The sequence below is a fragment of the Chaetodon auriga genome, chromosome 16, assembly GCF_051107435.1.
Source record: "Chaetodon auriga isolate fChaAug3 chromosome 16, fChaAug3.hap1, whole genome shotgun sequence".
NCBI lineage: Eukaryota > Metazoa > Chordata > Actinopteri > Chaetodontiformes > Chaetodontidae > Chaetodon > Chaetodon auriga.
In genome coordinates this window covers 14,345,461-14,372,813 of record NC_135089.1, presented here as the reverse complement: position 1 = coordinate 14,372,813, position 27,353 = coordinate 14,345,461, and the positions used below count along the sequence as shown (strand labels likewise).

The 27,353-nt window shown below is 43.9% G+C and overlaps 1 protein-coding gene across 1 annotated transcript; it reads left to right on the top strand.

Moving 5' to 3' along the window:
* The first annotated feature begins 1,254 nt into the window (after positions 1–1,254).
* Positions 1,255–25,767, top strand: nherf1b (NHERF family PDZ scaffold protein 1b). Its single transcript, XM_076753115.1, has 6 exons — positions 1,255–2,258; positions 16,450–16,620; positions 19,495–19,648; positions 21,765–21,808; positions 24,230–24,349; positions 24,451–25,767. Exons 1-6 carry the CDS (start codon positions 1,686–1,688, stop codon positions 24,586–24,588), a joined length of 1,200 nt encoding a protein of 399 aa, XP_076609230.1. The 5' UTR covers positions 1,255–1,685; the 3' UTR covers positions 24,589–25,767.
* Positions 25,768–27,353: the final 1,586 nt, after the last annotated feature.

Genomic DNA, 27,353 nt, shown 5'->3' with positions numbered 1-27,353 from the left:
TGTTCTCTCTGTCACACAAGGAACAAGTATTGTGTTTAATCAATTAGGCAGGTTTAGTACACATGCTGGTACTGATTTAGAGTTTATTTTGTGCCATTATAGAATTAGCATTTTTGAAAGGGTGCCCAACATCTGTATCGTGATGTTTTTTTAATACTGCGGTTGCCTTAAGGTCGGGTTCATGTGTTAGGTGAAGCCAGTGGACATTATAAACAGAGCAAACTCATGATTCACTGTACTGGGCTGTACACCTGAATGCACCTCCTCTCCCACTCACATCTACAGTATGAGTCACACTGCAGGCACATTAAGGAGCCTGTGCAACTATCCCTTACTGTGGAAAAAAAAAATCAGTATTTGCATGACCTCCTTTTACCTAAACTTAACAGCTGAATTCCCCTGAATGTACTGCAGTTACCAGTACTGATGGTGGAGAGTGTGTTGAGAGATCCTGTCTCTGTCCTCTTATCAGGTCAAGCATTCTCAGTTGAAAAGTCAAATCCTTGTCCAGGTTTAAATCCAGCAGCTCTCTACAAAGGCTCTGTTTTCACAGTCTTGTAATTCACATCTCCAGAGGGGCTCTGGGTCAAGTGGTGAGTTTTAAAATGATGCTGATCATTAATGTTGAATTGTGTTCTGTCTAATTTGTGCATATTGATCATTAGAATATAATGTAATCTGAAGACTGGCATATCAGAAATCCATAACTGGGTCTTATTTGTCCAGAAAGAAAGAAAAAAATTAAGTGTGCTAAGGTCATAACATAATCAGTGAATAATATCACAGACAAACGCACTGTAGTTTACACCCCTCTGGACACATTTTACAGAAATTAATAGATGGACACTTAATTCATCCCTATGATTCCTGCCCATCAGCAGCAATAAACAGCAGGAATTACAGGGAATTAAGACACTATGTATTAGAAGAAAACAGTGTACAATTCTGGAGTAGTAAATGAAATAGAATGAAAGAGTACAAATGTGCTATTTAAATACAGACTGCGAGGAAATAAGGGGTGAAATGGAACAAGAACATATAAAAACATAAGTTAGTAAGAATTCAAAATGCGCTCATAATCTTCATCCAAACACCACCTCGGCTTCTCGTCTATGTTTCCTGGACAGCCTCGGTTTGTGTTTACTCCTCCATTCCTCTCTACTTTGCATGAGGCGGCCAGCTGGGCTGTTCCGTGAACGCACCTCCCTCTTCCTGAGTGTCTATCCTACTTTTTGTCGCGCGCTGGAAGGAGCGCTGTGACTTGAGTCTCAGACCCCGGGTCAGGACCCTCACTGCTCCCACAGGACAGTCCGAGCGCAGGACACACCGTGAGGATTTACAGCAGGTGTGAAGTCCACATCAGACCTGGACTCGTCTGGGAAAGTGGACCAGAGAGTGGGACACACACCAGCACCGCTTCCCACGGACTAATCTCCCCAACAGGGCGGGGGTTGGGTGTTTTTGAAAGTGTACCACTCTCTCTCTCTCTCTCTCTCTCTCTCTCTCTCTCTCTCTCTCTCTCTCTCTCTCACACACACACACACACACACACACACACACTAACACACACACCCCTCCCCGGCAGCATCCTGAGCAGGTCTTCCAGTCGTTTCCACTTTAAAGCAGCAACAGGTTGAGCCGCAGCAGCAGCAGCAGCAGCAGTGTGAAGGCGAGTGAAGCCTAACATGCCGAGCAAAAGCCAGTATCTGCGCCCCCGGCTGTGCATGCTGGAGAAGGGGGACAACGGCTACGGCTTCCATCTCCACGGGGAGAAAGGTAAGACGGGGCAGTTCATCCGCTTAGTGGAGCCCGACAGCCCGGCTGAAACGTCAGGGCTCCGCGCCGGAGACCGGCTGGTGTTCGTGAATGGGGAGGAAGTGGAGAACGAGAGCCACCAGCAGGTCGTGTCCCGGATACGAGCCACCGAGGGCCGGCTGGAGCTCATCGTTGTGGACCCGGACACGGAGCAGCTGCTGAAGAAACACAACATGAAGTGTCTGCAGGAGTATGTCAGCGACGGTGTCCCGTTACCCTTCGATGAGGAGGAGGATGAGGAGGAGGAGGAGGAGGTGGTGGTGCAGGAGGATGAGGAGGTAGACGGGAAGGAAAACGGGGATGAGCGGCACGCTAAGAGGGACGAGGAGTTGGAGGAGGAGGAGGAGGAGAGGGGGATACCCAGGGAGGCCACGCCGGTGCCAGAGAGTAACGGGGAAATCCACGAGCACGTCGGGAAGAAGCTGAGCATCAACTCTGAGAAGGTGAGTCTGACAAAGTTAGAACGAGAGCAGGTAGAAAAGTTTCTGCACGAGGTCACCTCCAGCTCTCACACTCCTGTCCTCCAGATTTACTTTAATGACGTTAAACCTGCTGAATGCATGACAGAGGGAGGGTTTCCCTGGAGAGAATAGGTGCTCTGTCTCGATGACATGGAGAACATGGGCAGCTGCACCCACACGCCGCTGGCTGCTGAGCTGCCAGGTTGTGGGCAGGGTCAGCTGGCTGCACATTAGCTGTGGGTGAGAGGACAAACAACCTGGTTCAGCTTTGAGATCAAGAGTACAGGGGCTAAACTCTCTGTCAGTCTGTAAAGTCTGTGTAACTGCTGTTCTCCAATAAGTGATGCTGATGTGTCTCCCAGCGCCTCAAAGAGCAGCTCTGCCTCGTGTTATTGCAGCGATGCCACATGGTTCAGCATGGAGTCAGCAGCAATGACAGGCTGCAGCCCCACACCAAAGCGTGCGTGAGCAAAACACTTTGGAGAGACGTGGTGTTGTGCCTTTGTGTTGTAAAAGAAAAAACAATCCTAACAAATATCTGACATTGCTGAACCCTCCACAACAAACAACAGGAAATGCTCAGTGTTTTCATGTTTTTTAATCTCCACGAAAGCAGTCCCGCTGAAAGGATTTTTTTCAGCCTTTGATCTTCGCCTGTAAAACATTATGGGTGTATTCGCACTCCCGCAGTAGCCACTTGTTGCTTGGTCTGCCCTTATTTTCTCCTGCCACGCTGTCTGTCTGTCTGCCTGCCTCTGTGTGTGTGTGTGTGTGTGTGTGTGTGTGTGTGCGGCTGTGACCAGGGTTTATTAAAAAGCACTTGAGGAGATGAGGGTCCCTGCAGTCCGGAACATCTGTGCCCCTCGCTGCATCCTGGATGTTTACCCCTGAGGCTGTTTCTGTCCAGCTCTGCTCCTCGGTACATTACTATAGGTGGGAAGAAGGGCCACAGTGTGCAGAGCCAGCAGCGATCAGGAACAGAGACGCAGAGAAGACCCTGCTGTGGTCCTGTCTGTCTCTGTGTCACTCTGCCTGATGGCGTGTAAACATGTCATCCAGTGCGTCTCATTTTCCACCCATGTGATAGGCAGATGATGGTCTTTCTGGCATCTGTATGATCTGGTGGAGGCAAAAATTAATAAGAGTGAACCTGTCCTCAAGTTGTGATTGAAGTCATGATGGCGCATGAAGAAACTGACTGGAGGTCAAAAAGTTCAAGAGGAACTGTGACATGAGTGTAGTTTGAATGCTGTTTTTTTTGCAAGTTTTAAATGAATACTTTGACACTTTGGGAAATACGCTCGGTTGCTTTCTTTCTGCACATTTGAAAATCCGGAACTCACAAATATAAGGGATTTTTCTTGATTAAACAACCTAAACGGCTACTTTGATGATTAATTTCCTGCCGATTCTCAGGAAATGAAGCAGCACCTCAAACTGCATTACGGTTCAAATAAGAGCTACAACAAAAAAAAAATCCATCATTGATTAATATATGGATCCGACATATATCGTTCTTATCCATAAAATGTCCGTCACAGTTTCCCAGTGTCCCAGGTGACACCTTCAAATGTTGTGTTTGTCGAACAGTCCAAAACCCAAAGATACGCAGTATTATATCACCGAAGACAAAGAAAACCAGACGATAATCATGTTATAGAAGATGTAATTAGATAATTTGTTGCCCTTGTACTCTAAAAATTTTCTCTGAGATTTTCCCATTAATTTGTAATGATGTGTTGCTTACCTATCCGTAAGCTCCCTCTCCTTAGATGAACCCAGCTGTTCAAGGCCGAGCACAGCTGAAGTGTCACATTGTTATTACTGAAGCTCTGCTTGGTCACTCACTGCTTCCTTACTTTGTTTTCTTCATAACACCGGAGTAATGGCAGCTTTCGCATGTCCAGAGCACGAGCAGAGCCTGTTGCAGTTATGTTTCGGGAATTTAAAAGAGATTTTCTTTCCTTCACCAGGCCCACACTTGCACAGCACTTGAACACTGCTGGGTTAGGTTGTTTGTCCTGGGAATATACAGCGATTGTTCCCGTGTTTACTCTCAATACTCTCCACAGATGGCCTAATGGAGCTGTGGCAGTGCGATTCACACTGGCACGCAACCCAGAGGGAAGTGGTGCCGAGACAAACAATAGCAATCCTAACAACTCTTAGGTTTTTGATTTGAGCAGCCTCCCAGATTTTGACATACGGAGCAAGAATCCAGCACGAATCATGCTAAACAGTGAGCGCAGCTGGGAATTTCTTTTTCATACAAAGGCACAGTGTGTACAAAACCAAGATTTCACAGGCTGAGGAAGGTACTTTGGGACAGAAGACACAGCAGAGTGTGTGAGTGTGTAAATTAGACTCAAAGGACGCGGTCTAGAGTCCTCTGTGTTACAGTCAGAGTCACCTCAGGGTGTGTTTCTCACGTTGACTCTTTCTGGAATTTTCTCCCTACATCCTGTCCAGCATTCCTGTGCCCGGCCAGTGACACACATACATGCACACACACACACACACACACACAGACAGCACAAACACACTCATGTACAGCCTTGGAAGACACACACAGCATCGGTTCAACAGTCACACTGACGTCCGCACTCCGCCTGTCTGGCCTCGTCTTTGAAGCAACACAAAAGAGGGTTCGAGAGCGACGCCTTCTCCGGAAACTGAGGAATCTCGCTCAAGGTTTCCATGGTTACGCTGATGTCGTGTGTGTGTTTGTGTGTGCAGTGCATGTGTGAGGATGGAGGTAGGCGAAAGTGAGACAGCGCAGGGGAGGTGCGAAAAAATGGAATGAGCAGTGATGAAGGTCGAAACGTGGAGCGCGTCCCGGGAAGAAATTAGGAGCCGCTGTCGTCACCGTGGAACAAAACACACACACAAAAAACACATCATCGGCTCCAAAGGTCATCGTTTTGTTTACCAGGCAGTAAAATTTTTACTCTGCCTTTTGTTGAGTGCAGTGAAGTAGCAGCAGATGCTCTCTCTCAGCTCGTATTACCAATCTAGATCCGTCAGCTCATCCAGAAAGTATCTTTTAACGGCCAGTTTGAACAGGAGGAATGATCTCAGCAACCCGATGTCCTGCCTGCAGTCCAAAACCCAAAAATATGCAAAACAGAAAAGCTGAAAATCAACATGTTTGAGAAGCTGCAATCAGCCATTTTTTTTGTTGTCAAAGGAGTAGCATTTTTTGCACACCTGTGGTTTGACCGTGGGCATTTTTCAACTCGTCCGTCAATTATGATCCCGCTGGATTTGTCCATCATTGTTTTAAAAATGCAAATCAGTAGTATTTTGTGGAGAAACATTGTCCAGTGAAAGCCGTTAAAGTGTTCACGTCATCACGCTGCTCTGGCTGTTCCTTCAGTGATCCACTCAGGCTGAAGAGAGAGAGAGAGAGAGAGAGTGTGAGGGTGAGAAGTTTTTTCTGGGAGTCTTCCTGAATGGGTGCCTGATGCTTACATAAACACTAATTACAGGAGAAGAGGAGCGCCTGTGTCAGATGAAATTGACCGCGGATAGATGAGATCTGGTACACTGGCAAGTGTTCGCAAGAGCGTGTGTGTGTGTGATCTCTTAGACGAAGAGGCCGACTTTATGTGGATGTGGATGTGCCTGTTGGCTGTTGCTCCTCTCCTCTAATCTGAGCCTCTAATCTGCGCATTCACATAAAACCTGCTTATTAAAGAGCTCGAAGCCTTCCACTGCGTTCACCGCACATGCTTGGCTTTGACATAGAAAGCGCGGTCCTTGACGTGTTTTCCCTAAACAAATCATCCCTGAGCTGCTGCGTGGGAGCACTCGGTCTATATTTGTATACACTCCACTGTATGGCCTTCAGTGCATGGCTTGACAATGGCCTTTATAATTGGCTTTTATAGGCTATCCTCCTTAGTTCACTTTAACAGTCCAATCAGTGTGTGTGTGTGTGTGTGTGTGTGTGTGTGTGTGTGTGTGTGTGTGTGTGTGTGTGTTGCCTGAGGCAAACCCTGGACTTAATCATCACAGTTACAACGTTCAAATACCTTTTCACAGAGTGGCAGAAGCACATTTAAAGGGATTGTTCAGCTGAGGCATTCCTATCCACGTGCAGGATAGAACTGCTTGAGTTTTGAGTGTTTAACCTTTATCAAGTCCACATTCACTGACCCCTCAAGCAAAGCCTTCAGAAATAGCCCCTGGGTAGGATTGTCTTTTACTAGAATAAACATTCAATGATCATTTGTTGTGCATTAGAGGCACAAATAGCCACACCTACAGTAAGCATTCGAGCCAGGATGGTCAGGGGTGTGTTTCTGGCTGCCTGCTGCTGTCTATGGGAGTCTTGGCCTGTGCACAGACCCCAGGACGTTTGTGCTGGTTTCCTGTCATTGTTGTCGGTGGAAGATTTCCCCCCACCCCATCGTCTTGATCTTCTTCTCACCCCCCTGGAGTCCCAGCAGCTTACAGCAGGACAGTAAACTACAGCTGAAAGGTTAGAGAAGCTGTCTCAATGTCGCTGTGTGTCTGAGCAAAAGTAGCAGCTAAATTGAAAATATAATACAATGATACAGACGCTGGTTGAATAGCATGTCGCTCCAGCAAAGGACACTGAAAAGTAAACAGTGTCTCCAGCAGCGTTTGTTGGTTTCATTATCACTGAAGCCACCGTGACAAAGGCAGGTATTGTTCAGGCTCTGTTTGGGTAATGGAGCATATGTCACTGTGTTGGTCTGACCGGATCAGATGTATTCTATGATTCAATCTAACAGGACGCACGCCGCTGCTTGACGTTTGCTCACACAGTATGGTCTGGGCATGCGTTGCATTTGTATTTGTTTAGCGTGGGTGTTTTCACATTACTATATGTGCGTGTGTGAGAAACTTTGGGAGTCACCCTTCCTTGTCCTGCTGTTGATTGCTGGGCTGTGTGTCCCAGGGGGAAACGACCCTCATGATAAGACGCGGCAGAGGGGCTTCATTGTGTGTCTACTGTAAGATTTGTGCATTCATAAGAGGAACGTGTTTCCAGAATACTAGAAATGCAGTCTCAGGTTTATTATGTAACACATATGTTAATGCCCTCCTCCTGACTAAATCAAATATCACAGAGAAACACAAGATTGATAATGTGGCAGTGACAGTATTCAATTTATTAATTAATAGCAGCTAAATAGAGATAAATACACTCAATAACTGTCTACCACAGAACTATAATAGAGCCATTTAGATAACATTCAGTCTATACCAAAGTAAACAAAACCACACTCACATCTAATACAGTTCCAAGCTGCATGCAGTGACCAGATTGTCTCTATTCAGTAATCACTATGTGTCAGTTTGTGTTTTAGTAACCACCACCAAACACTGGCAGTCTTACGCACTTTATACACACTTCCCCGGTCCAGTGTCTTTCATAGGAGGAGCTGTTTTTGTGTGTATTATGGGTGGGAGTCTCATAGAAAGTAACTCATTATACAATACTATCAACAAAATGTTGCACATAACCACCAGTACAGCAGCAGTGTTTCTGCAAGACAGTCACACACAATTGATTACATATCAGTTGAAGGAAGAGGCCACGAAAAGGTAAAAAAAAAAAAAAAAAAAACAAAACTATGGAAACTTAACATCATTAGAGGAACAGTGCTTAGAATATTTGGCTTTTTCTAAGTTTTTGGCCTTCTTATTGGCTGACAGTGAGGCGCTGACAGGAAGTAAAGGGAGAGAGAGGAGTGGGGAGGACGTTGAACAAAGGTCTGCAACCAAGGCATTTCATCGCCATGGTCTGTATCTCATCGGCCATGAGGACAAGCCAGTATTAATTTTTTTGATGCTAACCCAAGTTCACAGAGTATGTAATATTGTTTGAGACGGCCGTTAAGCAGTAAGAGGCTCAACTATTACATCTTGAGCACGAGGATACAGCTCTACCACATCACAAGAGAACGTTACATTGCTCAATCGATTAGGAGCTAATAATCAGTGGTTGCCTTTGCAAATCATAGCACTCTCACTCTGAAACTTCTCAATGACGTCAGTCCAAACAACAGCACCACTGTCCCGTCCCCATGGCCAAGACCACTGTGGCCCACGTCAGAGGTGGAACCTGAACCCTGCGCATGTGTGTGGGTGGGCGGTGGGGTTGCTGGTGATTTGATCTCAGGGGATGCTGGATGGAGACTCTACAATGCCACATTCCATTTCCCTCTCCATTCTGCTGAAGGTTCACCACCCCGGTCGGACAATGCGCCGGAGGGCCGCGCCCTACCGGGGGTGGGAGGGGGTGGAAATGACTTGCTGCTCACCCTGAAATAGACTCACCCCCCGCCGTACACCTCCCTTCCCACCGTACAAGACAGAGACGCCATGCATTTAGTCCAACCAAGACAGAGCAAATTGATGTACATTGCTGGTGATATTTACATACACTGAACTGAGGAAATGTGAGAAAAATCCATCCCAGAATACTTCAGCATTTGTTTAAGGTCAACAATTAGTAATATAATTGGATTTCCTTGCTCCAGGTTGTTATTTGGTGGTGGTATTTTGGTCGTGCTCAGTGCATGTTTCTATACACGGCTTTGTCATGCCTTTCATGTCTGTCGGTTGGTCCACCACTTTGGCGCAGACCAAAATATTTCAACAACTATTTTAGTTTATTGAGATGAAATTGTGCACAGATATTCATTGTTTCCAGAGAACATGGCTTTAAGTGGCCATTATGTTGTTGAGATATTTTATGTCCAGTTGCAAGGAGGGACAAGACTTCAGCAACTATTTTACCAGCACTGGGAAAGACACTAAATATACATTTTTCCGCTAACAATAACCTCAGTTATGCAACACAGCCACAAGGTATGTTTTAAGTAAAGGGCATGACCTTTTCTTCAGTATTAATTCTAAATCTCTCGCCCCCTGTTAACATCTTCTTCCCATTGTTGCCTGTCACCACATGCTCCACTAACAGCTGGATACAGTCTATGTCAATGCATTTTCTTATATCAGACACTGCAGTACGTGTGTTTGTGTATGAAAGGTGGAAAAGAGACTTGTGTTAGAGGTCATTGAGCTGATGTTGGTTTCAGGTCTGCAAGGGTGGAGGGTCAGGGACAGGAAGACTGGTTGAAGAGATAAAACTTAACTCTTTGGCTTTCGGTGGGCGGAATGCAATCATGTTTTTAAAAGGGTAGACTGCAGAGTGGACAAACTCAAGATGGACGCTGCAGAAGACCCTTGAGGAAAGGCAGAACCTCCCAGCTCCATTTTCAGAGAGATCTTAAAGCAATGACAAGGCCTCTCTGGTAATCAAGACCACTCCATTTGTTGTTATCAGTGCCTGTACCCCTGCTGTGATGACTGGCATTACTTTTCTATTTCCAGGCCTTCCCCCTAAAGAGTGTATTGTAATGGGAACCCTCAGCAGAACCTTTCTTTGGTTTCTTTTGTAGGGCCAGTTTGTCCCATCCTCAAATGCAAGGGTGGGGGACAGTAGGGTGCTTTGTTCCCCCCCTCTGCCTGCCTCGCAGCTGGTTCAATGGTCCAGCTTGAAATCCAACACCCCCATACTGCCTGAGAGAGTGGTGCGCTCCAACCACTCAAGGGGACAAAACTTGTCCTGTGCCGGTTAAAAAGGAACCAGGTTTACATCAAACATTTATTATGTCTGGCCTTGAGGCTGTTAATCTCCATCCAAAACTACACATGACAATCACAAGAACCAGGAGGCCAACAATTTGTCATGTCACTGAGTAACCATGGTGCCTGGCAATCTGTCACTTTAGCGGATATTCTTTATGCTGATCAAAGAGGCCAAACTCACGGGGGAGCTGCCTCTTTCTTAGTAGAGCAACAGTGTGGGTGACGGGGGGGTTCTGGCGGTGAAGTAAACAGCAGAAGGACAGAGGGTGATACATAGAGATGAAAGAGAGGCTGGGCTGCTTCAGGGGACATATCTGCATGCAAAGATCAGCTGAGTGTGACAGATTTCAGTTGATGATTTGCAGGACTCCTGACACTGCCGTAAGGCAGATATGATGGGCCCTTGTGCAACTGCACGGCCTGCATTCATGCCCCTGGCTCGTGACTTTACTGGAAAAAAGTGGCTGTTTGAATAGAACACTTGGACTGCGTCAGTGAGGTGCTTATGTAATTATAGGAAATTTCAGCATGTGACCTTTTTATTCTTGGTATGTGAAACAAAACGAGTAGTTGAGTCAGAGAGCCAGAGCCGTGGAGGACTGACACAAGCCTCCAGTAACAGACATCCTGCACTGTATGTACGCTCTTTTATTAAGGCCAGTAGTTACACATCAGTCCGCTGGCCAGGCATGAGGAAAATATGAAGTAACTTGCAGGCTGAGTGGCAGAGCTGCAGCTGCTGGCATCTCTCTCACGCAGGCTGCTTGTTCCATGCCACACAGCGCTCACAGCTACAGCACTCCTCTGCCGGAGAGGATCAGCAGGAGAGCCTGGCAGATGCAAATCTCCAGAGTCAGAGGGTGGCAGCAGGTGATAAACATGATGGATGGTTGTTATGGAGGTAGTTGGCTGCTTTTTAATACTCCCTGAGAGGGTTTTGAAGATGCAAATCAATCAATACGGCATGTCAGACACTCACCTGTGTCTACTTGAAAGGAATAAACGAGAACTCTGTGCTCTGTGCTATGTTTGTGAGGCAACATGCCTGACAAGGATGAGATGGATTGCCTTCAAATGGTACAGACATTCATGGTCCCCAGAGGAAGAATCCTACTGGCTTCAGTGATCCTCTGACTTTAACTCTCGCGCCACGATGAGGTTCACATTTGTGGTTTTGAGCAAAATATGTCAACCATTGAATAGATAGCCGTAAAATGTGATGAACACGTCCATGTTCCTCTCAGGAGAAATCATCCCCTGAATGTTTAACTCGCGCCATTGTCAGGTCAAATTGTTCATTGGTCCATTACTTTGGTTTATGACTAATACTGCAAAACTAAGCACATTCCCATCAGCAACATTTTGTGTTTGGTGCTAATTAGTCAATGTTAGCATGCTACACACTAAACTAAGATGGTGTACATTGGAGACCATTGTACCTGTGTAACATTAACATGTTAGCATTGCTATTGTGAGCATGTTAGCATGCAGAAAGCACAGCTGTGTCTAAGTACAGCCTCACAGGGCTATGGCTGTAGTTTGGCTGTAGACTCTTAGTCTTGTTTATAAAAGGGTTAATTTGTGTCTGTAATATATGCTCTTGCTGCATTACGAGCATGAAATAGAATAATTAGCAACAGTTACTCATGTCATCCCTTGTTACTTGACCCATTAGGTTTGTCTTTCATTCATATCAACATAAAACAAGATGTCTTGCATGACAGAAAAAAGCCTTTCTGACTGACCATGAAAATTCCTTCACCATCTATGACCTTTGGTTACGCAAATGCAGTGTTTCCAAAGCTATAATTTGTGTTTTAAATATTCACTGTTACATTCCAGAGAGCAAAGGTTTTCCAAAAAATCTTTTTTTTATAGGATTTTGGAATTCAGCACTTCACTTTAGGATCAAGAGAGTCAAATCTTCAGCCAGATCAGCCCCACACACATACGGAGGTGCTGCAGCTGCAGCGCAGGCCTGTAAATTGAACTTTGCCTCGGTATCTTATCTCTTGGTTATCGCAGCTTCCTGAGAAAAACCAGAAACATGTCTAAAACAGGGTTACATCAGCCTCTGGGTGGGGAACCTGTAAACTATTGAACAAACTGTGCTAGAGCAGCAGTGAGATTCATGAGACAGCCGTGTGACTCAGAAGTGTGTTTTGAGAATATTAATACGGGCCTTGGTATTGTTTTGGAGTGATTGGTATTCAAAGCGATGGCTTATTTTTTGTTGCCAAAGCCATCTGAAGTCTGTGCAGTGGAGACAGAAAGTACATGCAGACATGAGCGGCCTGAAAGAGGCTTCACAGCAGCAGGCGTTAGAGTGAAGGTGGTTCAGGAGACAAAAGTCAAAGTGGAAACGAATATGATGCAACTCTACTTCACACAGTGATTTGCCTTTATTTGGATTGTCCAGTATTACTTCACTTTGTATCCACCCAGTCAGTGTCAAAGTTGATACTCAGTAAAGTGTCATTCGATGGTCAGTTCAAAACAGTTACCAGGCTTAATCAGTGTTTCAGGGCCAAGAATCACAGCACAACTCATGATGCATCATCCAAGAAAACAGAGGCAACATCATGATACACTGTCTACGTGTGCTGTGAGACATTTACAATATATCACAATCTGTCACCAGAGTGGAAAAACAAACCGTACGTCATTATTTAGCATTTCAGAGTGCTCACAACGTTATAAACAGTGAGCCTTTTTAACAGGCATGTGCCGATATTCAAGATGCAAAGTGAAAGAAGAGGTACACCACACAATAACTCAGATCTTCTCTGTCTGTTTTCATTCATTTGGTAAGCGAACTTCAATATTTTGGGGAAATACACTTTTTTGTCATCTTGCAGAGAGTTACATGAGAACATCGATGCCACTCGTGTGTTTAGACAGCAGAAGCTGATTAGCTTAGCTGACCATGAAGACTGGAAACAGGGAGTCCAAAGGTAACAAAAATGCCTGCTAGCACCTTTAAAGCTCACTAATTAACACATTATATCTTTTTTGTCTGTAAAAAGAAAAAAAAAAGGCAATTCACACTTTCTTGGCGGGGGGTGGCTGTGACCAGTTGCCAGGCAACCAGCGGGCTGTCCAGGAAGTTACTGGTCACAACCAAGAAAGAGTCGTCCACATGACCCCCTGTAAAACATCAAATTGCTGTTTTGCGAGTGCGTTTCACTGATTGATTTGTTTCTATGATGCCAAGTTAACAGAAAATACTGGTAATATGAGAGAGCTTGTTGCTCCATGTTTGCGTTTCCAGCCTGCATCATCAGCTCATCGTTCCTCCTTCCTTCCCTCCCTCATAGTCAGCTTGTATATTTACAGGCTGAATCTGAGTGTTGTGTCATAGCTTGTGTTTACGTCGGGGGATCAGTGGCGAGTTGACTTCCTAATCTTTGTCAGATTTGCCTCGCGGCCATCATAGCCATCGTTTGTTGATGCCTGGCTTCTTTTATGAGATGTCGCACACTCTTATTTAACTCTCTGCTCTGTGGAGACACTTCATCCTCTTCAGGCTAACTCATGAAAGCCTCCTTTCCCATGATGGTGTGCATATGTGTGCATATGTGTTTTTGTATATTGATTTCTCTTTCATGTGAGGAAGTTGAGTCAGCGCAGGGGGAAGCATATTGAGGGAAGATGTGCCAACAGTTCCTGTTCAACACTTCCCTCCACAAAGGAAAGTTTGTGTCACAGAGAGTGTGTTCATGTTGAAATGCTATTTTTCTGGGCCAAGAGGAACATTTCAAACAATAGAAAACGACGTGACTTTGATCTTGAAGTGACACTAACAGTGAGAAATGTTGATAATGAGGATGTTTTACAGTTTTTGAGCATTTCATTATTTGTAGAAATTATTTTTTACAATTCTAATTTACACAGGTGAGATGATGCTGAACTGGTTGTATCAGGGTGGACTGTCAACTCTCAGATTACATGAGGAAGTGGAGGATTTTCACAGCCTTGCGAGAGGCTTACAACAACCAAACTGAACTGGAGGAAGTGGATGAATTAATCTGTTTTCCTTCCACATATCATGTACTTGCAACTGCTTCAGGGTCTGGGACATATTCTAAACAAAATAGTGTGAGAGAAAGTATATAAATGTTCCTGAACAAAGCTGACCTCAGCTCGCCGCTAACCCTGTCTGAAACAAATATTTAGTTGTTGTTTTAGCCTCGAGTCTCAGCTGATTGCACTGTGTGTGGAGGAGTTATATCAGTCTGTATTTTCCCAGAACGTCCCATGAATGTTCTGTGTTTGTACCTTTGATGTGACAAGTACATTAGCAGCTGACAGCTATGTAACGTTCTGGAGAACTTGCTCTGTATTTGTTGTTGCTAACAGGCAATACAAGCAATTTACCACAGAAACACAGGCGTGCACATTTGACAAGTCAGGACCTCAGTTCCCCTCCTGGCTTGTGTGTATTCAGCAGATTCCACAGATTTCAGACCCTCGTGGAGATTCTTCTTTCCTCCACTCCACTCCAACACAAACCCTCCTCTGTTGTTGCTGCCAGAGCCTCTCTCGCCCTCTCTCACTGCGCTGGGACGCCTGAGGTCAGCCAGAGCAGCCGATGAGTGTCAGAGGGCCTGATGCAAGGCTGCAGTGTGTGTTGATGGCCCTCAGCGTTACCTGCTATCTGGGTGTCCAACACATGAGTTATTGAGTTACTATCTTGCATAAATAGTGTTTCTTCAGAAATGAAAACACCCTGTAATCTAATTTGCGGTGAGCTTCATACTTCTTGCGAATGACGCTTTACTCTGCCATCACACAGCTAAAATAGAGAAAGCTCAGCTCATTCCAGGCTTTTAGAGGGGGGAGGTCAGGAATAACAGACCTCCAGCAGCCAAACTAACCATTTACTAAAAGAAAAGATTGAAAGGAGCACTTTTCTGTTTAGTCTGTGCTTTGGATTGCGTATCTTATACTTTTAAAGAGCTTGTAAAGGAAGGTGGTTTTATTTGAGGTCTGGTTGTAACGCTGGGTGAAGGACGTGTAATCGAAGATGACCATTTTTGTATAACCAGTTACCATTATGATGTAGGGCTATTTACAGGGGCACATCTGATCAGCACGGTTAAATGTTCAGCAGGACACAAAGGAGGCCGATCTGACACCATTACACTGAATCTATTATATGTGAGGAAATGTGCGACACTTTATTTTTCTGTTTAAGATGTTTTGACATTATGAGAAATCTCTAAGGAACCTAGCTATCTAAGGTTTGGATGATCAAGTTAGCAGAAATAGCTGTGTTAAATGAATAGTTTGACACTTTGGGAAACATCTGTACAGTAGTTAGCTTATTATTTACATTCATTCTGATTCTTTAATATAATATATCTTTTTCTTAATATGCTCATGCTTCTTATCTGTAATTCCTGGAGCTGGAACCAGAGGTGACCCATCCAAAAAGTCTTGTTTTTTTTCCAGGTGCTTCACTGACAGAATAATAGTTCATTCTTGGCAGAGGTGGGTGGGTTGTTAGCTCAGAACAATTCTCTTACATAATCCAGTGAAGTGACAGTCACTCAGTGCTGGTTGCACAGTATATGAGAGAAAACGTTGAGTCAGGCCTCTTCAGTTATTATCAGTTTGTTTATGTCCACTGGTGTTTTGAAGTAGCTTTAATCAGTCAACCTCCTGCCTGTATTTAATGCAGAAAGTGAGTCATTCACACTGACTTATTAATAGAGGTTGTTCATTGTCCTCGAGTGTTCAGTTGACAGAGGGTGAGCGCACACAGGGAGTGATGTGGAGGGAGTGTCAGGTCAGATTTGGTCACAATGACAAAGATTACCCTGACCGGTACTGTCTCTCCTGAGCTCTGGAGCGCCTGTGTTTTGCTCTGTTCATTGACCTCTTTGATGGCAGCGCCATTAAAGGCCCCTCTGCTAAATACAGAACCTGCCTCATCCATACAGCGGAAGGGAGGTTCTTGGTTTGAGCTCCAGTTTTTTCCTGGATGACAATACAGCTCTAACTCTTCCTGCCATCCCAGAGCGGGACCGGGCAAGGGGGAGGCGGTCAGAGGTCAACGCCCAGCTTCCATTGTCCTCCTCGGAGCCTGGAGCGAGCGGGGCTATCGGACCACACCGGAACCGGTCCCTTCCTCAAGCCGACAAGGCCAGAGTCGAGCCGACTGCCCCTATCTGCCCCCTCCCCAAATTCTTCGCAAACCTTCCCAGCAGCCTTCCAATCACATGCCTCCAAGCCCCTCTTCCTTCCTGGCGAGCAGTTTGCGGAGTCACGTGGAGCCAAACAGCAGCCTCAGTTTACTCATGACTGTCAAAAACACACTGCACCACACATCAGCATGCAGCAGCCACCTGCATGTTCAACCTCGGCTTTATATTCATGGTTAACGAGTCACAGGAGCTCTCCGTAATCTTTGTGCCTCTTGTTCTCCCTGAGCAGACAGCCATGGTGGAGGTATTTTATTAAAGCTTGTGTTTTGTCTCTTGGTGCATGTCACATACGGTGTGTTAATATACTGTTTGCTCTCTGTTCTGACCTCTTCCAGGAGGCGGGCACTGAACTGCGGCCACGTCTCTGCGTGATCCAGCGAGGGTCCAACGGATATGGCTTCAACCTGCACAGCGAGCGGGCGCGGCCGGGTCAGTACATCAGGGCTGTGGATGAGGACTCTCCAGCTGAGAGGGCAGGCCTGCTGCCCAAGGACAGGATAGTCCAGGTACTCTGAAAGGTCAATGCTGGAATACTGTGAGACCATGCAGGGCAGTAACTCAGCATAATGTGATAAAGGGGACATTTAGAAAAATTATTATTGTTCTGGTAAGAGGATTTTCTAGTTGAGAAACTCCTTGAACAGGGTGCCAGATTTTCTTCTTATGTAAGAAGTGTTTATGTCAGTCTTTGGCAGTTTAAAGGGAATTTACTCACAACCCTTTATATGAAGTAACTGATTAGAGTCCTTAGAGTTACACAAAAATATCCATCTAAATAGTGCATCCTGATTAGCCCGCCATACTTCCGCTCCAGGCAGCCTCCAGGGATTGTTGTATTTGGATAAAAATAGAGAAGAATGGTGTGGTGAGTAAAGGGGCCTCACCTACACTGAGAGGTATGAGGTAGAAAGCCTGTTTACCATCTGTGAAGAAAAAAGAGTGATATTTTATGTTATTTTATTTTCTGCTTTTCTCGCTGCTGCACTGATGCGTCATACAATGTGAAAACGTACCGTTGTTACACTCTTTGTAGACGTAACCTTGTAGCTGCATCATTGATATCAGTGACTGAATATCAGCTCTTAATAAATATTAATACATTTTGTACTGTTTTAGGATGGAATATAAAAGAAACAAAGTACAAAGTTTGAAGGACTGGCTACATGTCACACAAAAAGCAGTGATGGACAGTAACTAAGTACATTTACTCAAATACTGCACTTAACTCTGCTACAATTATTTGACAGCTTTAGATACTACTTACTTTACAAATCAGGATTTTTGCACATGAAACGTATGAAAATGATGAAAATGTACAAGTACAGCTGAAGCAATTAGTCAATTATTCGACTGATAGAACATTAATTGGAAACTAATTGTTTAAGTAATTTTTCATACTAAAATGCCAAACATTTCATGGTTCCAGCTTCACATTTTACTGCTTTTCCTCTTAATTATTTTATAATTGTAATTTATTTTGAAAAATTTTCTGGTTTGGACTGTTGGTTGAGCAGAACAAGCATTGTGGTAATCTGGGTAATTGTGTTGGCATTTCTCAGTATTTTCAGAAGTTTTACAAACTAAGTGATGAAGAAAGTAATCATTAGTTACAGTCCTGTTCAAAACAGTTCAACATGAGCTTCACCTCAACCACCCACAACAGCACAATGCTGCTTTACATTAATGCATGAGTAACAATAATCTAATGATATTATATATAATAGTATAACAGTCACAGGGGACATTTTTCTGCATTGAGTTCTTTGATCACATAAAGTACATTTTCCTTCCTTTCCTTTTCTTAGTAACATTTTCAATGCAGGACTTTAACTTGTTAATGGAGTATTTTCTGACTCATTATATCCACCTTAAAAATATTCTGCAGTAGTATCTAAGTCATCCAGGTCGTCTGAATACTGCACTCAGCTCTTTTCCCAAAGTTAACTGTGTGTTCAGAGGAATGTGAAGTGAACCAGCAGCCACTGTGTGGGGTCTTAAATCCCCCAGAGGACTCTGGTGTACCTGTCACTGTTAGCAGCCTCACGCTGGAATAATCAGCTTCAGAACTGGTCTGGGGTCTGCTCTGCCCACCTTCTTTTTTTTTTTGTACACTGGCCTACAGAGACACGTGTATAAAAAAAAATAAATCTAAAATCACTGTGAATTACTGTAATTTCCACGTCACGCAGGTGTGGCTGCGACGTAGAACGCTCAAGATAAACTCTGTGTCAAACAATTCTGGTGAAAACCAGCAAATTTCCTGTGAGTGTGTCATTAAAATGTTTGATGAAAGTAGATTTGATGGAGCTGTTACACTCCACAAAGAGTGATTGCAATGTGTCCTAATGTATAAGAGACAGAGCTGTGGTTGCACTTTAACCACAGAGCACATGCCCGCTTTTTATTGTCCATTAATAGATGTTCTAACCATGCTGTCTGCCATACTTCCACTTATTATTTATCCAGCAGAAGCAGAAGCCACCAGAATGAACGTCTCTGACTCATTCAGTGTAATACATCATCACACGGTCCAATCAGAGCGGCAGCAGGTCGACTGATGTGGACAGTCAAACACGCCTCCCTTCACTCCCTAAGAAAGAACTAGAGTAAAATAAAAAGGAAGAGGAGAAGGACAGACAGAGGACAGAGGGATTAAAAGTACCACAGAGGTTCAGGCCTGTGTGAGAGTCTAGCGAGGGGTTTCCAGTCCCCCAGAGGGCCCCAGACAGCCACACCACCCACTGAGGAGCGGGGCTTTGTGGGGAGCGGACAGCCATTGTTACTGCTGTTACTGGCCAGGCAGCTATTGTCCAGCTTCCTCTGTGGGACTGGCTTAGACATGCAGGTCCACCCTATGACCTAAACACACACACACACACTTTGAGACATTTCTCACATGCTTTCCCAGGGTGATTTTATCCCAGAATGCTCAGCTGGTGCTGGAGGGAGCCACCGGACATGTTGGGTTACTGTATACGATAGAGTTAAAGCACAGCTGTCACACACTCTTAACATGGAGACATGATGGACCAACGTTCACTTAAAGAACAGAGTAAAGCAAAAAATCTGAATTCTGGGGGCAGCAGACTATTGAGCTCATTCTGGTGATTGTTTTGTAAGTAAGTGGTTGAAAGAATGTGTGTGTGTGTGTGTGTGTGTGTGTGTGTGTGTGCGTGTGTGTGTGTGTGTGTGTGTGTGTGTACGACACACAGGATTTCCTGCCCCGGAGCCTCTGGCAGACAAAGTGATAATATTGAGAAAGAAATCCTGACAGTGATAAAAACACTTTGTTCACCTCTGTGTGGGAACAAAGGCAAAAAAAGAAAGAAAAACTTTTTTTAAGTTTAATAAAACCTGAATTAATTTGTTTTTCTCTTCAGGTGAACGGTGTCTCTGTGGAAGGGAAGACACATTCAGAAGTAGTGGCTGCCATTAAAGTCGGCGGGAATGTGACCCGTCTGCTGGTGGTGGACCCCGACACAGACGCCTTCTTCAAGAGGTGCCGAGTGGCCCCCACCTCGGACCACCTGACCGGTGAGAGGACGGAGTGAATGACCGCGATTAGCTCGTAATGTTTGCCTTCAGGATTGTCAGTTATAAACATGTAGTAGATGCTGCCTCCTCCTGTCCTCCTCTTGATCCCGCCAAAGTAAAAGTCTGTCACACAGTTTCTTGGCTGTGCTTTCTCTCTACTCCTCTAGTTCCCTCGATCTCTCTTTGACTCACTCGGCCCTGCATGGCTCTTTTTTTTTTTTTTCTTTTCTTTCTGTTTCTCTCTCTGCCAAGAAACGCAGACAGACACAGAGACACTGAGCCACTTCCTGCCCCGCACCTCATGTTGATGCCCCGTGGAGAAAGTTAATCTTTTCGACATAAATAGATCAGATCAGACAGATCAGAGTTGGATTGAGTAACAGTGTTGTTTGCGAAGTGGAAAGGCTTAAATGCAGATCTCTCTCTCTCTCTCTCTCTCTCTCTCTCTCTCTCTCTCTCTCTCTCTGTCTCCACTTCCCACAAGTTTATTATTAAATCACAACTTGACACTCAAAAAGAATTATAAAACAATAATCAGTTAGTCTGACCAAAAACAATTAGAAAATTTTACAGATATATATTTCTGCACCTTTAAACTGCATCACATCATCAGATGGAGTTGGTTCAGTTCTCACAGAGATTGTCTGGTTGATATCACGTCTGCTAACAAACGGGTATAGAAGTCCATCCTCTGATGAAGGCCAAAGATATGGCTGAAAGCTCCAGAAAATGTCCAGTAAGGGAACCAATGTCAAGACTGTCAATAATGAACCTTCAAGTCAATACATAGATACATGACTGATTCAGGGGATTCCCTTTTTCTCCCTCCTAAGAAAGCCTTGCTCAAAGGCACTTGACTCAGGTCCTGGTATACCTACCACAGCCCCCAGGGGGAGCTCTGGTACAGTCTGTGATGTGGTTTCCTCCACAGCCACAGATCAAGTGGTGTGTGTGTCCTCTGTTTGGCCAAAGGGAGGGGGGAGGGATGCTGCCCTGTTTATTCAGAGATGACATGTGTTTATTTATTAGATTTGAGATTATTACACATGTTTAGTGTTGATGTTCGAAGCAGTTTCCCCAGTGCTCCCAGCTGGTCGTTACTCCGATTAGACTTCGTTGTGCACAGAGGCAGATGTTTCACAGTTTCCTGGACTCTTAAACCCTCCAGCGTTTCAGTCCAGGATTAAAATAATAGCGTCCTACAGGGGAGAGATTCCAGTGAGGTGTTTCCCAGGTAACTGCCTGCACTTCACACGCTGCCCACTCACAGGACGCCTGCCCACACTGACTCTTAACTTCAACACACTCATGCACACGGCCTCTCTCTGAGCGGCCTGGCTGGCCAGCAGCTTTGTTTGGTTTCCAAGGCGCTCACTCCAAGTGGCCTCTCAGCCTGGAGCTGGAGCTGTGCTGGGACTTGGAGAGGCTCCTCTCAGAGTCACACACATACAAACACACACATACACACACACACACACACACACACACACACACACACACACACACACACTCTCACACAGCAAAGACCTGAGGTGGACTTGGATCTCAGATTAATTCTGGAGGAGCAGCTGCTGTTTCCTTTAAGAATCACCATTATCTTAAAAATACTTTTGGGCCGTACGAAGGATCAGAGATGGAAGGTAAGGGAAGAGTCGGACCTCTGTGATGTGATGCAGTTACCACCTCTTGAAAATTGGGTTCAAGCATGGCTACAGGGGAGCAGAGAGGCACTTTCTTGAGGAAAAAAAGATGAGGGGAAATGTTCCACTCCAGCTTTCTGACATGTAAAGGGATTAATTTGATGAGGAGGAGGAGGAGGAGGAGGAGGAGGGGAGGTGGAGAGTACCAGGAGGTAGCACCATCTCATAGAAGATGAACCACGCATGAATAATAGATGATCTGCTCATACCTGTGCTATGTAAGAGAGTAGGTGATGGTGGAATGAAAGGTGAGCTGCAGAAAGACTCCTGATCTAGCAGCATCAAGCTCCCTGCTCCGATGGTGCAGCGCTGGGACTGAAGGGCCGCAGGTGTCTCGGCGCGACATCGGTCCTGACAGACAGAGTTGTATTTTTGAAGCCTAATGGCCGATTCTTGTGTGGTTCTCGTGCTTACAGGTCCACTGCCTGAGCCTGCCATTAATGGAGGGACGGAGGAGAAGGTAAGATTCACCAGCAGCAAATATATCACACATTCAAAACGCAGGATGGCACTTGAAAGAGCGTAGAGCTGCGATTTGGTTTGGAAATGTGCTTTAGAGCAAAGCCAGAAGTGGGATTTGAAGTGTGTGAAGAGCTGTCGGTCTCCCACAGCGGCAGCTTCCCTCTCCGCCGATGGAGCCTCTCCTTCCTGGCAGAGAGGAGGACAATAATAATTCGACCTTCTGCTTTGAATACTGTGTAGCTCCTCGTGTGGCACAAACAGCCCAGCAGGTCAAGGTCGAACAGTGTCTGAAAGTAACGTTTCTCAGGTGTGGAGTGTCACATCGGAGAAATGAGGCGCTGCCGAAGTGAGTTATTAATCACAGAGACGTGTACTGAACGGACTTTCCTGTGATTGTCTAAAGGTTCTGGTGTGCATTGTGTGGTGCTGTGTGGAAAACCCCACCCAGCTGGTTCTCCATTAACTTTTGAGTTATTTGAAAGTGGTTGACCAAGGACAGGTTGTGTGTACAAGATAGAAATCATCTGATAGATCAAGTGGCTTGACCCGCAGTTTATAGCAAATTGTACAATAGGTATATTTAAAAACAGAAGCTACACTTTTGGGCTGAGGCATGAAGAATATAACAGTTTCATGTTAATACCACTCTCTGTCTGTACGGGTATATAAGCTACAGCCAGTTAGTTTAGCTTAGCACAAAAACTGGAAATAGGGGGAAGCAGCTAGCCTGGCTCTGTCCAAAGGTAACATAGTCTGCCTACAGTTTGTCTTTTATGTTTTATTCTACAAAATTCTCTACAAAAAGTCAATGGGAAGATGCAATTGGACATGACTTTGTACTTGAGCACAGTTTTGAGGTGTTTGTACTTCACTTGTGTTTCCATTTTATACTACTCTCTACTTCAGTTCCACTAAATTTCAGAAGATATTGTACATTTTACTCCACTGCATTTATTTGATCATTTACTTGCTACTTTGCAGATTCAGATTAATAAAACAAATATAAATCAATTAGTAAATGATTATATATAAGTTAAGGTACACAGCAGTATATAAATTACTTGAAATTATTAACCACCTTTCCGAGAACAGTGAAGTGATGTACAAATTACTGCATCACTAAATATACTACAGCAATATAATACAGTACATTATTCTATACAGTGCCATTCTATACATTGAGTACTTTCACTTTAAGTATTTTGATGCTCAATTTCGATTTTTCATTTTGCAGCAAAGTATTTTTACAGTGTAGTATTGCTACTTTTACTTAAGTAAAAGATCTGAATACCTCCTCCACCACCATATTCCCCAAAATGTCAGACTTTTAATTCAAGATCCTGTACTATTTATTCCAACAAAAGCAGAAAGTAGTTGTGGTAGATGGTAGTGGCATCACAGAAATGCGTTTTGAGGGTCTCTCCAGTTACCAGAGTGTCCAGTTCCCAGGTGGATACACTAGACTTTTATGCAAATTAGTGTTGATAAGATAGAGATAAATCCAGACTGAAGACACCAGAACACAAACTAAAAGAAACTACTGTGTGGCTGCCTTCCTCTTGGGCATTTGGCCAAATATGCAAAGTGAAGCTTGACCCTCCCTTCCCAATTGTCAGGGATGTGTGTGTGTAGCAGTGAAGTTAGATGTTCCATATGTTGTTGCATAACAGACACCAGTTAAAAGGTTGAAGAGCTGAGAGGGAGAGGTGGCGCAAGAGGTCAGAGTGAAGTCGTCTTTAAAGGCTGGTGGGTTGGAGTGGGTTAAGAATCGATGGTACCAGAAGATTTTACCGGCTTATGTTGAGTGAACTGAAGACGCTAATACTGATACTTATGCTGAGGCTGTGGGAACTTAAACGCCTCATCCTGCAACCTTTTCAGCACATTCAAACTGCTGCATGAAAAACCCTGAATGAAATGAGTAATAAACCAGGAAGAAAAGCCAGAAGATTTTTCAAATTTCACCACTTTTACAAAACATATTTTAAAGTGTTTTGTTGATCCCATGACCTTCTCTCTGCCCACAGATGAACTAACTGCCTCTTTTTGGTGATTCCGAGAACAATTCATTTGCAGACATGTACGTTTGACAGGAAAATTTCCCAGATGGAAACGCAGAACTCATCATTAATTGGCCTGACTTAGCTGAAGAAAAGGAAAAGAAAAAAAAAAACAGATTGTGTTCGAAAGACATTTTTGAAAATGTCAGCTTCACTTGTTTGCATTAAAAAAACAACTCAAATCCAAGACTGCCCCCATGTGGTGGGCTCTAGTACTACACCATGCCTGGAAGAGGAAGAGTAGTTTCCAGTCACACTTGTTGAAATGTCTTCATGGAGAAACGTTCTAAATGTTGTTATATTTAATGGTTTGTCAGTGTATATAATGAAGTGATGCTGATGAGTGTTTGTGTTCCCAGGTGAACGGTAGAGGAGCCAAAGAGGCAGAGAGGGACTCCAAGCTGTCAGTCAGTCCTTCTCCATCCAACACCTCATCCAATGCCTCGCTCACAACGCCGCCCACAAACACCCCACCTGAGGTACGTCACAGATAATGCTCTGCAGCACCACTACCTTTCCAAAATCACAACGTGCTGCATGTTTGTGCTGAAATATGTTGACATTTTTGTTTTTTACTCAGGGTTTGATCACAGACACCATCCCAGCGCTCAACCTGTCCCTGCAGCAGGTCAAAGAGCTCGCTCACCAGAAACGCTCCAACAAGAGAGCCCCGCCCATGGACTGGACCAAGAAAAATGAACTCTTCAGCAACCTATAGGGCCCCTCAGCTCGCCTCACACTCTCACACACACACACACACACACACATATACACACACACACACACACACAGATGTTGTAGTGATTCTTGTGAGGAGAAATCAGAAAGGCATTTTTTATTGCTATGACACTAAAAGAGCTTTTTTTTAAAACTATTGGCCACAGACAAATTCAAGCTGTTCTGTAAAATATAGTATTATCCTAATTATTATATTTTTTCATGTTATTATAATCCAGATATTATACTGTATATGTATAATGTGCTACTAACAAGACAGATGCATATGTCAATGAAGGAGAACTGGACCATGTTGAAAATGTGTGTGCGTGCGTGTGTGTGGACCCTGACAGTCCCTGCTGGCCAGAGTCTGGTGCCTGTGGAAATGACATTAATGGCCCGCTCCCCCCTCTGCTCATCTGTCTTTTAAAAGGTTTATACTAACATTTCAAAGGTTAAAGTGTCTTCTGTTAGAGAGACAATGGGACCAGCAACATTAAACCAGCCGGACAATCAGTTCGTCATTTATTTCTAGTTTGCCTTGTTGTTAGTTTGTCGGGATCAAACATGTGACACAGACAGGACTGAGTTAAATTCACTTTCTGTTCCTTTATTTGAATGAATGAATGTTTGTTTGTGGATATTACTTTTTTGTTTTTTTTTTTAAAAATACTTGCCGATGGCTTTAAACTGGAAAGAGCTGTGTTTTAAAGTGGGTTCTCTTATTATATATGTATTATTATATATATATATAAATGAAAGTGAATTCAGCTTAATTGTGTGTATCCATACTTTATCAGAATACAAGGTATCATCTCGTATCAAATGTGAAGATTATTATAAGTAACTTATACCGTCCTTACTTTGCCATCATGTCCACTGTGGATGGCTCTTCAGTTCACATTCTGAGCATGAGGGATGTTTTTAGTGCTCCTGAAGAAATGCTCTGTGACATTTTTACACAATCAATGTCTAAAATCAGTAAGTATGTAACTTTTAGATGATGTATTTCTAAATAAAAAAAAAAAAATGTCTGCGCTTCACTAGACTTTATGCATTTGTCCAGTATTGAGAATAGTGATGATTTTGCAAAATGAACGATTGAATCATATGAATAGTTTTTTGTAGCTTGTATAAGCAGTAATTTCTATACTGTAATAAATATGTCATCACGACATTATTCACTGATGTTTGTGTGTGTGTATTTGTATGTGTGTGTGTGTGTGACATACCCCTAAAAAGTTGAAGCTGTTGATTTGGTTTTGCTCAATAATTCAAATGGCTGAAAGGAAAATAGTGAAACATGGTAATAATATTTGCACTAAAGATCTACTTTAGTTTGCACATGAACTGGTGCAGTAATACTTTGTGTGTACATGTTTCTGCAGATTATTTGCATTAAAGCAGCTACAGTCTATATTTGTATATCAACAATGGATCATGTGACTAATCTTAAGGTCACTTCTTGATATCGTCTTTCAACTCACTGAATTTGTTGGAGTTGTTTTCAGCCTCAGCAGGAAGCTGTTTTCAGGGAAATAATTACAATAAGCCACCACGCTACCTGCTCAGCACCAAACAGCAGACAGACAAGTTAGCAACCAGCCGCTGAATATAGCCAAAGAGTTGGTGGAGACCAAACACAGAGCTAAGAGAGTGACATTCTCCAGGTGGCTAGACGCTCAGGTCCAAATGGATGATCAAGTTGGATGCGCAAGATTTGTAACTAAGCAGCTGTTTGCTAAGGTTGTTTCTGCTGCCCCCAGGTGGCAAAAATGAGTCACTACAGGTTTAAAGGGTTCGTCATCGTTGAACACAGAGCAGAAAGCTGCTGCTGAACTGCTGTCTGTGGGTTGAACCTCTTGACTCAGCCATCAAATGAAAAAAACTGATCTTAAAGAATGTGTGATCACATGTGCAACAAGTTTCGTCTCATCGAGAACAGTGCAGCAGAAGTTTTCTTCATCCTCTCTAGCCAGAATCATTTGGCAGTTCCATTAAATTAAGTAGCTTGAAAAACATCAACACTCATTTTGACCCTGAAGTTACTGACTGTCATATTTTATCAGCTCCTCCTGTTCGCCCTCAGACTGTGCTGATATTTATTTTGCACAGGACTCGTTCTTACGGTAGAGCGGTGTCTGTGCTCCTCTTCTGCCCTCCAACATGTCACTCTGTCTCCAGCAGCTGTCTCTTCCTAATGGCCCGACCTTTCTGCTTCTCCACTCTCCTTCTAGCCCTGCCATCATTATCACAGCTCACTGTCACACCCTGTGCTGCGCACTCTGTGCCTTGGTGGGGTAATTGACATAATTGGACTGTATGACATTGGTGGACATGAGGGGGAAATGGAGTGAAATGGTGACTCGGCATAGAAAGATAATAATAATAATAATGATGATGGTTGATGTAATTGTCTGTCATGAGAATCCTGGTGAAGCTTTTACAGCAGTGTGATTGTGATACAATTGTGAGGATGATCTTGAGTGTTCAAAGCTGATTGTAGAGATAATGATGATGGAAGTTGTGGTGAATTAGTTTAATTTGGAGTAATGAACAATAAGTCTTTTGTAGGCTATCAATTTGTTGTATAAATTAAAGCAAATTGTAATTGTTACTGTGCATAGATTATGCACAGTAATAATATCCATTCTGATGCTAAAATTGACAGTAATTACAATAAAAGCAGTTTCTTTGGGTTGCTCATTGTTAAAGAAATAGTTTGAAATTATTCACTTTCATGTGAGAGTTAGCTGCTTATCAGAC

What these genes read in the sequence shown, in the direction of transcription:
- nherf1b (XM_076753115.1), top strand. Translation starts at nt 1,686, where the DNA reads ATGCCGAGCAAAAGCCAGTATCTGCGCCCCCGGCTGTGCATGCTGGAG. An exon ending in TGAGCATCAACTCTGAGAAG is followed by an intron (nt 2,259 to 16,449) that starts GTGAGTCTGACA and finishes GACCTCTTCCAG; the next exon opens with GAGGCGGGCACTGAACTGCG. An exon ending in CACCTCGGACCACCTGACCG is followed by an intron (nt 19,649 to 21,764) that starts GTGAGAGGACGG and finishes TCGTGCTTACAG; the next exon opens with GTCCACTGCCTGAGCCTGCC.